Source organism: Pangasianodon hypophthalmus, chromosome 24, assembly GCF_027358585.1.
Source record: "Pangasianodon hypophthalmus isolate fPanHyp1 chromosome 24, fPanHyp1.pri, whole genome shotgun sequence".
Taxonomy (NCBI): Eukaryota; Metazoa; Chordata; class Actinopteri; order Siluriformes; family Pangasiidae; genus Pangasianodon; species Pangasianodon hypophthalmus.
In genome coordinates, this window is record NC_069733.1 from 214,962 (window position 1) to 224,961 (window position 10,000).

A 10,000-nucleotide genomic window follows, 5' to 3' on the forward strand; every position below is an offset into this window, starting at 1 on the left:
CAGACAGAGGGGTGTAACAGACAGAGGGGTGTATCAGACAGAGAGGTGTAACAGACAGAGGGGTGTAACAGACAGAGGGGTGTATCAGACAGAGGGGTGTAACAGACAGAGAGGTGTATCAGACAGAGGGGTGTAACAGACAGAGGGGTGTATCAGACAGAGAGGTGTAACAGACAGAGAGGTGTATCAGACAGAGGGGTGTATCAGACAGAGGGGTGTAACAGACAGAGAGGTGTTACAGACAGAGAGGTGTATCAGACAGAGAGGTGTATCAGACAGACGGGTATATCAGACAGAGAGGTGTATCAGACAGAGAGGTGTAACAGACAGAGAGGTGTATCAGACAGAGCTGTTACACGGACAGAGAGGTGTATCAGACAGAGAGGTGTAACAGACAGAGAGGTGTAACAGACAGAGGGGTGTATCAGACAGACGGGTGTATCAGACAGAGAGGCGTATCAGACAGAGAGGTGTATCAGACAGAGAGGTGTATCAGACAGAGAGGTGTATCAGACAGAGAGGCGTATCAGACAGAGAGGTGTATCAGACAGAGAGGTGTATCAGACAGAGCTGTTACACGGACAGAGAGGTGTATCAGACAGACGGGTGTAACAGACAGAGAGGTGTATCAGACAGAGAGGTGTATCAGACAGAGGGGTGTATCAGACAGAGGGGTGTAACAGACAGAGAGGTGTATCAGACAGAGAGGTGTATCAGACAGAGGGGTGTAACAGACAGACGGGTGTATCAGACAGAGAGGTGTATCAGACAGAGAGGTGTATCAGACAGAGAGGTGTAACAGACAGAGGGGTGTATCAGACAGAAGGGTGTAACAGACAGAGAGGTGTATCAGACAGAGAGGTGTATCAGACAGAGGGGTGTATCAGACAGAGGGGTGTAACAGACAGAGGGGTGTATCAGACAGAGGGGTGTATCAGACAGAGGGGTGTGTCAGACAGAGAGGTGTATCAGACAGAGAGGTGTAACAGACAGAGGGGTGTATCAGACAGAGAGGTGTATCAGACAGAGAGGTGTATCAGACAGAGGGGTGTATCAGACAGAGAGGTGTATCAGACAGAGGGGTGTAACAGACAGAGAGGTGTATCAGACAGAGCTGTTACACGGACAGAGAGCTGTTACACGGACAGAGAGGTGTATCAGACAGAGGGGTGTATCAGACAGAGAGGTGTATCAGACAGAGAGGTGTATCAGACAGACGGGTATATCAGACAGAGAGGTGTATCAGACAGAGAGGTGTAACAGACAGAGAGGTGTATCAGACAGAGCTGTTACACGGACAGAGAGGTGTATCAGACAGAGAGGTGTAACAGACAGAGAGGTGTATCAGACAGAGAGGTGTATCAGACAGACGGGTGTATCAGACAGAGAGGCGTAACAGACAGAGAGGCGTATCAGACAGAGAGGCGTATCAGACAGAGAGGCGTATCAGACAGAGAGGCGTATCAGACAGACGGGTGTATCAGACAGAGAGGTGTTACAGACAGAGAGGTGTAACAGACAGAGAGGTGTAACAGACAGAGAGGTGTAACAGACAGAGGGGTGTATCAGACAGAGGGGTGTAACAGACAGAGAGGTGTTACAGACAGAGAGGTGTATCAGACAGAGGGGTGTAACAGACAGAGAGGTGTATCAGACAGAGAGGTGTTACAGACAGAGAGGTGTAACAGACAGAGGGGTGTATCAGACAGAGGGGTGTAACAGACAGAGAGGTGTTACAGACAGAGAGGTGTATCAGACAGAGAGGTGTATCAGACAGAGGGGTGTAACAGACAGAGAGGTGTTACAGACAGAGAGGTGTATCAGACAGAGAGGTGTATCAGACAGACGGGTGTATCAGACAGAGAGGTGTAACAGACAGAGGGGTGTATCAGACAGAGGGGTGTATCAGACAGAGAGGTGTAACAGACAGAGAGGTGTATCAGACAGAGGGGTGTAACAGACAGAGAGGTGTTACAGACAGAGAGGTGTATCAGACAGAGAGGTGTATCAGACAGACGGGTGTATCAGACAGAGAGGTGTATCAGACAGACGGGTGTATCAGACAGAGAGGTGTATCAGACAGAGAGGTGTAACAGACAGAGAGGTGTAACAGACAGAGGGGTGTATCAGACAGAGAGGTGTATCAGACAGACGGGTGTATCAGACAGACGGGTGTATCAGACAGAGAGGTGTATCAGACAGAGAGGTGTATCAGACAGAGAGGTGTATCAGACAGAGAGGTGTATCAGACAGAGCTGTTACACGGACAGAGAGCTGTTACACGGACAGAGAGGTGTATCAGACAGAGGGGTGTATCAGACAGAGAGGTGTATCAGACAGAGAGGTGTATCAGACAGACGGGTATATCAGACAGAGAGGTGTATCAGACAGAGAGGTGTAACAGACAGAGAGGTGTATCAGACAGAGCTGTTACACGGACAGAGAGCTGTTACACGGACAGAGAGGTGTAACAGACAGAGAGGTGTATCAGACAGAGAGGTGTATCAGACAGACGGGTGTATCAGACAGAGAGGCGTAACAGACAGAGAGGCGTATCAGACAGAGAGGCGTATCAGACAGAGAGGTGTATCAGACAGAGAGGTGTTACAGACAGAGAGGTGTAACAGACAGAGAGGTGTAACAGACAGAGAGGTGTAACAGACAGAGGGGTGTATCAGACAGACGGGTGTAACAGACAGAGAGGTGTATCAGACAGAGAGGTGTTACAGACAGAGAGGTGTATCAGACAGAGAGGTGTATCAGACAGACGGGTGTATCAGACAGAGAGGTGTATCAGACAGACGGGTGTATCAGACAGAGAGGTGTATCAGACAGAGAGGTGTAACAGACAGAGAGGTGTATCAGACAGAGGGGTGTATCAGACAGAGAGGTGTATCAGACAGACGGGTGTATCAGACAGACGGGTGTATCAGACAGAGAGGTGTATCAGACAGAGAGGTGTATCAGACAGAGGGGTGTATCAGACAGAGAGGTGTATCAGACAGAGAGGTGTATCAGACAGACGGGTGTATCAGACAGACGGGTGTAACAGACAGAGAGGTGTATCAGACAGAGGGGTGTATCAGACAGACGGGTGTATCAGACAGACGGGTGTAACAGACAGAGAGGTATATCAGACAGACGGGTGTATCAGACAGAGAGGTGTATCAGACAGAGGGGTGTATCAGACAGAGGGGTGTATCAGACAGACGGGTGTATCAGACAGACGGGTGTAACAGACAGAGAGGTATATCAGACAGACGGGTGTATCAGACAGAGAGGTGTATCAGACAGAGAGGTGTTACAGACAGAGAGGTGTATCAGACAGAGAGGTGTAACAGACAGACGGGTGTAACAGACAGAGAGGTGTAACAGACAGAGAGGTGTATCAGACAGACGGGTGTATCAGACAGAGAGGTGTATCAGACAGAGAGGTGTATCAGACAGACGGGTGTAACAGACAGACGGGTGTATCAGACAGAGAGGTGTATCAGACAGAGAGGTGTATCAGACAGACGGGTGTATCAGACAGAGAGGTGTATCAGACAGACGGGTGTATCAGACAGAGAGGTGTATCAGACAGAGAGGTGTATCAGACAGACGGGTGTAACAGACAGACGGGTGTAACAGACAGAGAGGTGTTACAGACAGAGAGGTGTGTCAGACAGAGAGGTGTATCAGACAGAGAGGTGTAACAGACAGAGAGGTGTAACAGACAGAGAGGTGTATCAGACAGAGAGGTGTATCAGACAGACGGGTGTAACAGACAGACGGGTGTAACAGACAGAGAGGTGTTACAGACAGAGAGGTGTGTCAGACAGAGAGGTGTATCAGACAGAGAGGTGTAACAGACAGAGAGGTGTTACTGACAGAGAGGTGTTACAGACAGAGAGGTGTATCAGACAGAGAGGTGTATCAGACAGACGGGTGTAACAGACAGACGGGTGTATCAGACAGAGAGGTGTTACAGACAGAGAGGTGTGTCAGACAGAGAGGTGTATCAGACAGAGAGGTGTAACAGACAGAGGGGTGTGTCAGACAGAGAGGTGTTACAGACAGAGAGGTGTATCAGACAGAGGGGTGTATCAGACAGAGAGGTGTATCAGACAGACGGGTGTATCAGACAGAGGGGTGTGTCAGACAGAGAGGTGTAACAGACAGAGAGGTGTATCAGACAGAGGGGTGTATCAGACAGACGGGTGTATCAGACAGAGAGGTGTATCAGACAGAGAGGTGTATCAGACAGAGGGGTGTATCAGACAGAGAGGTGTATCAGACAGAGAGGTGTATCAGACAGAGGGGTGTATCAGACAGAGAGGTGTATCAGACAGAGAGGTGTATCAGACAGACGGGTGTATCAGACAGAGAGGTGTATCAGACAGAGAGGTGTATCAGACAGAGGGGTGTAACAGACAGAGGGGTGTATCAGACAGACGGGTGTATCAGACAGAGAGGTGTATCAGACAGAGAGGTGTATCAGACAGAGGGGTGTGTACTTGATTGCGTCTGTGATGATGTTGATGAGCAGGCCATCAGGAACACCTTTGCCTGATTTTAGTGCTTCTTCCACAGCTGCACCATGCTGAGCTCGCAAAGACTCCTGGGTAATGAACAGCACAGAACATCAGACACACACTCTGTGTGTGTGTGAGAGTGTGTGTGTGTGTGTGTGTATGTGAGAGTGTGTGTGTGAGAGTGTGTGTGTGAGAGAGTGCAGTACTCACTGTGCAGTGTTCCAGGCTGTGAGTTCTCGGCTCTGGTGAGGGAGACAGGAGGACAGAGTGAGAGAGATAAGAGGACAGAGTGAGAGAGACAGGAGGACAGAGTGAGGGAGACAGGAGGACAGAGTGAGGGAGACAGGAGGACAGAGTGAGGGAGACAGGAGGACAGAGTGAGAGAGACAGGAGGACAGAGTGAGGGAGACAGGAGGACAGAGTGAGAGAGACAGGAGGACAGAGTGAGAGAGATAGGAGGAAAGAGTGAGGGAGATAAGAGGACAGAGTGAGAGAGACAGGAGGACAGAGTGAGAGAGACAGGAGGACAGAGTGAGAGAGACAGGAGGAAAGAGTGAGGGAGATAAGAGGACAGAGTGAGAGAGACAGGAGGACAGAGTGAGGGAGACAGGAGGACAGAGTGAGAGAGACAGGAGGACAGAGTGAGAGAGATAAGAGGACAGAGTGAGAGAGACAGGAGGACAGAGTGAGGGAGATAAGAGGACAGAGTGAGAGAGATAAGAGGACAGAGTGAGGGAGACAGGAGGAAAGAGTGAGAGAGACAGGAGGACAGAGTGAGGGAGACAGGAGGAAAGAGTGAGAGAGACAGGAGGACAGAGTGAGGGAGACAGGAGGACAGAGTGAGAGAGACAGGAGGACAGAGTGAGGGAGACAGGAGGACAGAGTGAGAGAGACAGGAGGAAAGAGTGAGGGAGATAAGAGGACAGAGTGAGAGAGACAGGAGGACAGAGTGAGGGAGATAAGAGGACAGAGTGAGGGAGATAAGAGGACAGAGTGAGGGAGACAGGAGGAAAGAGTGAGAGAGACAGGAGGACAGAGTGAGGGAGACAGGAGGAAAGAGTGAGAGAGACAGGAGGACAGAGTGAGGGAGACAGGAGGACAGAGTGAGAGAGACAGGAGGACAGAGTGAGGGAGACAGGAGGACAGAGTGAGAGAGACAGGAGGACAGAGTGAGGGAGACAGGAGGACAGAGTGAGAGAGACAGGAGGACAGAGTGAGGGAGACAGGAGGACAGAGTGAGAGAGACAGGAGGACAGAGTGAGGGAGACAGGAGGACAGAGTGAGAGAGACAGGAGGACAGAGTGAGGGAGACAGGAGGACAGAGTGAGGGAGACAGGAGGACAGAGTGAGGGAGACAGGAGGACAGAGTGAGAGAGACAGGAGGACAGAGTGAGGGAGATAAGAGGACAGAGTGAGAGAGACAGGAGGACAGAGTGAGAGAGATAGGAGGAAAGAGTGAGGGAGATAAGAGGACAGAGTGAGAGAGACAGGAGGACAGAGTGAGAGAGACAGGAGGACAGAGTGAGAGAGACAGGAGGACAGAGTGAGAGAGACAGGAGGAAAGAGTGAGGGAGATAAGAGGACAGAGTGAGAGAGACAGGAGGACAGAGTGAGGGAGACAGGAGGACAGAGTGAGAGAGACAGGAGGACAGAGTGAGAGAGACAGGAGGACAGAGTGAGAGAGATAAGAGGACAGAGTGAGAGAGACAGGAGGACAGAGTGAGGGAGATAAGAGGACAGAGTGAGGGAGATAAGAGGACAGAGTGAGGGAGACAGGAGGAAAGAGTGAGAGAGACAGGAGGACAGAGTGAGGGAGACAGGAGGAAAGAGTGAGAGAGACAGGAGGACAGAGTGAGGGAGACAGGAGGACAGAGTGAGAGAGACAGGAGGACAGAGTGAGGGAGACAGGAGGACAGAGTGAGAGAGACAGGAGGACAGAGTGAGGGAGATAAGAGGACAGAGTGAGAGAGACAGGAGGACAGAGTGAGGGAGATAAGAGGACAGAGTGAGGGAGATAAGAGGACAGAGTGAGGGAGACAGGAGGAAAGAGTGAGAGAGACAGGAGGACAGAGTGAGGGAGACAGGAGGAAAGAGTGAGAGAGACAGGAGGACAGAGTGAGGGAGACAGGAGGACAGAGTGAGAGAGACAGGAGGACAGAGTGAGGGAGACAGGAGGACAGAGTGAGAGAGACAGGAGGACAGAGTGAGGGAGACAGGAGGACAGAGTGAGAGAGACAGGAGGACAGAGTGAGGGAGACAGGAGGACAGAGTGAGAGAGACAGGAGGACAGAGTGAGGGAGACAGGAGGACAGAGTGAGAGAGACAGGAGGACAGAGTGAGGGAGACAGGAGGACAGAGTGAGAGAGACAGGAGGACAGAGTGAGGGAGACAGGAGGACAGAGTGAGGGAGACAGGAGGACAGAGTGAGTTGGGCTCCACACTGCTGAGTGCGCTTCCTAGAACTGTTTTGATCTCAGCAGTGTTATTAAACATTAAACGTTTCTGCGGTAATGTGATTTCTGCACTAACGCTGCTCCACTCTGCCCTGCTGTCAGTCCCGCTAACGCAATTCTCATTGACCGAATGCAGCAAACTACAGCACGTCTCACGCTTCACGCTCTCCACGCGCCTCACGCCACGCTCGCGCTCTCCACGCGCCTCACGCCACGCTCGCGCTCTCCACACGCCTCACGCCACGCTCGCGCTCTCCACACGCCTCACGCCACGCTCTCCACACGCCTCACGCCACGCTCTCCACACGCCTCACGCCACGCTCGCGCTCTCCACACGCCTCACGCCACGCTCTCCACACGCCTCACGCCACGCTCTCCACACGCCTCACGCCACGCTCGCGCTCTCCACACGCCTCACGCCACGCTCTCCACACGCCTCACGCCACGCTCTCCACACGTCGTCTTCTTCTCTGTGTCTGTGTAGCGTACACACTCCACTCACACCCCTGGATTAGCACCTTTTTTTCTATTTCTTTTATCCATCTATTCTTTCTTTCATTTTGTTATTTTCTTTATCCTTAGTACCAAATCTTTAATTTCTTTTGAATATTATTATCATTTATTTTCTTTCCTTCTCTTTCTTTCTTTCAGTCGTTCACTCATTCGTCCCATTCACGTGTGGTATTAGAGTGGAGAAGGACACACACCTGTGTGTGGAGCAGACAGTGGCTCCGCCCCCTCGCTCTGCTCCGTTTCCTGTTGAAGAGAGTCGCTGCTTCCTGTATTCACCTGCACACAGGAGTCAGACAGAATCGTTCACAGCGCTCCAGAGGAGCGGTCACTTCTTACAGACTCAGAGCTACGACTCTCACACCACACACAAACTCCAACACTGAGACTGAGACCAAAACTACAGTAACGTAAAATACAGTATCGTAAACTACAGTAACATAAACCACAGTAACGTAAACTACAGTAGCATAAACTACAGTAAACCACAATAAACTACAATAAAGTAAACTACAATAAACTACAATAAACTACAGTAAAATAAACTACAGTAAAAATAAACTACAGTAAACTACAGTAGCATAAACTACAGTAAACTACAGTAGCATAAACTACAGTAAACCACAATAAACTACAATAAAGTAAACTACAATAAACTACATTAAACTACAGTAGCGTAAACTGCAGTAGCATAAACTACAATAAACTACAATAAACTACAGTAAAATAAACTACAGTAAACTACAGTAACGTAAACTGCAGTAAACGGGGAACTGGAACTCTGGGGGATTATCCGACGTGCAGTTGTTGAAGAAGGGAAATAATTAATCAGCTGCTGTTGGTTTTTCAGTTGCGTTTCATCTCGCTGCTGATCAGAGTTGAGCAGGACTCGGGATCTGATCCTTTTATCCTTTTATACACGCCGCTGACACACCGGGTTATGTGTGGACCTGAGAGGAATCCGCCCTGTGTTTATTTCTTAATAAACATGCTGAGACTTAGCAGAATGTCGGCACTACAACTGAGATAATCCCACTCCGTGCAGCCAGTGCTGTAAAAGTGAGCTGATTCTAGGGTCCAGGTACTCTTAGGGCCCGGGTACTCTTAGGGCCCGGGTACTCTTAGGGTCCAGGTACTCTTAGGGTCCGGGTACTGTTAGGGTCCGGGTACTCTTAGGGTCCAGGTACTCTTAGGGCCCGGGTACTCTTAGGGTCCAGGTACTGTTAGGGTCCGGGTACTCTTAGGGCCTGAATAATTTTTGCTCCTTCCATTTTCATGCCAGTAAAAGAGAAGTTAAAAATGGGTGCATGATTACTGCTTCACAATGAATCCATGCTGGAAACAAACTGAGGTTCTGAATGCTGAACTGTGTGTGGTGGAAAACAGCCGTCTCTCCTCTCTCTCAAACACACACTCGCACACACACACACACACACACACACACACACTCACTCAGTCTTTATGGTTTCAGAAACCACAGGTTCCAGAGAAACACACCCTTGTCCTGTTTTAGTTCATTTAAAGTTTTTCTTTTCTTTTAAGTCTCTTATAAATGTTCTTTCAGCTGCTCCCTTTTTACGGGTCGCTACAGCGGATCACTGATCCGCGTATTTGATTTGGCAGTTTTTACGCCGGATGCGCTTCCTGACAGAACCCTCCCCAGTTTTATCTGGGCTTGGGACCGGCACTGAGAGCGCTCTGCTGCAGGGGCTGGAGCTCCGGCCGGGAATCGAACCCGGAGAGCGCTGTGGCCTAACACTAGTCCCCCAGGGACCCCAGCTGCTGTTTCTGACAATAAAAATGAAAATCTGCACGATAAACTAAAATCTGCACGATAAACTAAAATCTGCACGATAAAAATGAAAAATAATTTTAAGCTAAAATAAAAAATCAAAACGTTTGGCTTTATGATTTTAAAAAATGCTAAATAATCAGGTGTAACTGTTCATTTATCAGTGACATTTGGAATTCTATATTGAATATTATCTCTTTAATAATGGAATAATGATAATATTGATTTTGAAGCGCAGGCCTGTGGGCTGGCTGCTGCAGCCTGGGAGTAACTGAGGCCCGTAGGCTCAGCTAAAACATGAATACCTACAGCTCAGAGTCGTGGCTTCACTTAAACCTCATTCTGCTCTCACTGTAGATGTGTGCTGAGGAGACATGCGACGCGGGAAGGAGCAGTTTTAAACAGCGTACATGTGACATGCGCTATGACCGTGACACCAGACTGACAGTCAAATCATTTTTCTTTCAGCAGAGACTGTGTGTTTATTACAGTGATGTAAGCGCTGCTACGTGCACTTCACACGTCTTTCAAGCAATCTCTTCCTGCTCCCCCCCACACCCCACACCCCACACCCCACACCCCACACACACACACACACACACACACACTGATCGTGACTGCTGAAGCTCCACTCTGTCTTTCCTTCCCGCTTTACTAGAACTAGCACTGTCCTCCAGACGCTGTCAGTCACTATGCTTTCGGACACGCGCACTGTGACGCTCTATGACGCA

The 10,000-nt window shown here is 49.8% G+C and overlaps 1 protein-coding gene across 4 annotated transcripts in view; it reads right to left on the reverse strand.

The window, feature by feature from the left end:
• Nucleotides 1-10,000, reverse strand: part of spef2 (sperm flagellar 2) — a 60,305-nt gene that overhangs the window by 41,807 nt on the left and 8,498 nt on the right. For all 4 annotated transcript variants that reach the window (XM_053228915.1, XM_053228913.1, XM_053228914.1 and 1 more), the window contains exons 13-15: nt 7,675-7,756; nt 4,725-4,756; nt 4,497-4,600 (exon numbers count right to left, since the gene is read on the reverse strand). In XM_053228915.1, the coding sequence (XP_053084890.1) occupies nt 4,497-4,600; nt 4,725-4,756; nt 7,675-7,756 (218 nt within the window). The remainder of the gene's footprint in view (nt 1-4,496; nt 4,601-4,724; nt 4,757-7,674; nt 7,757-10,000) is intronic.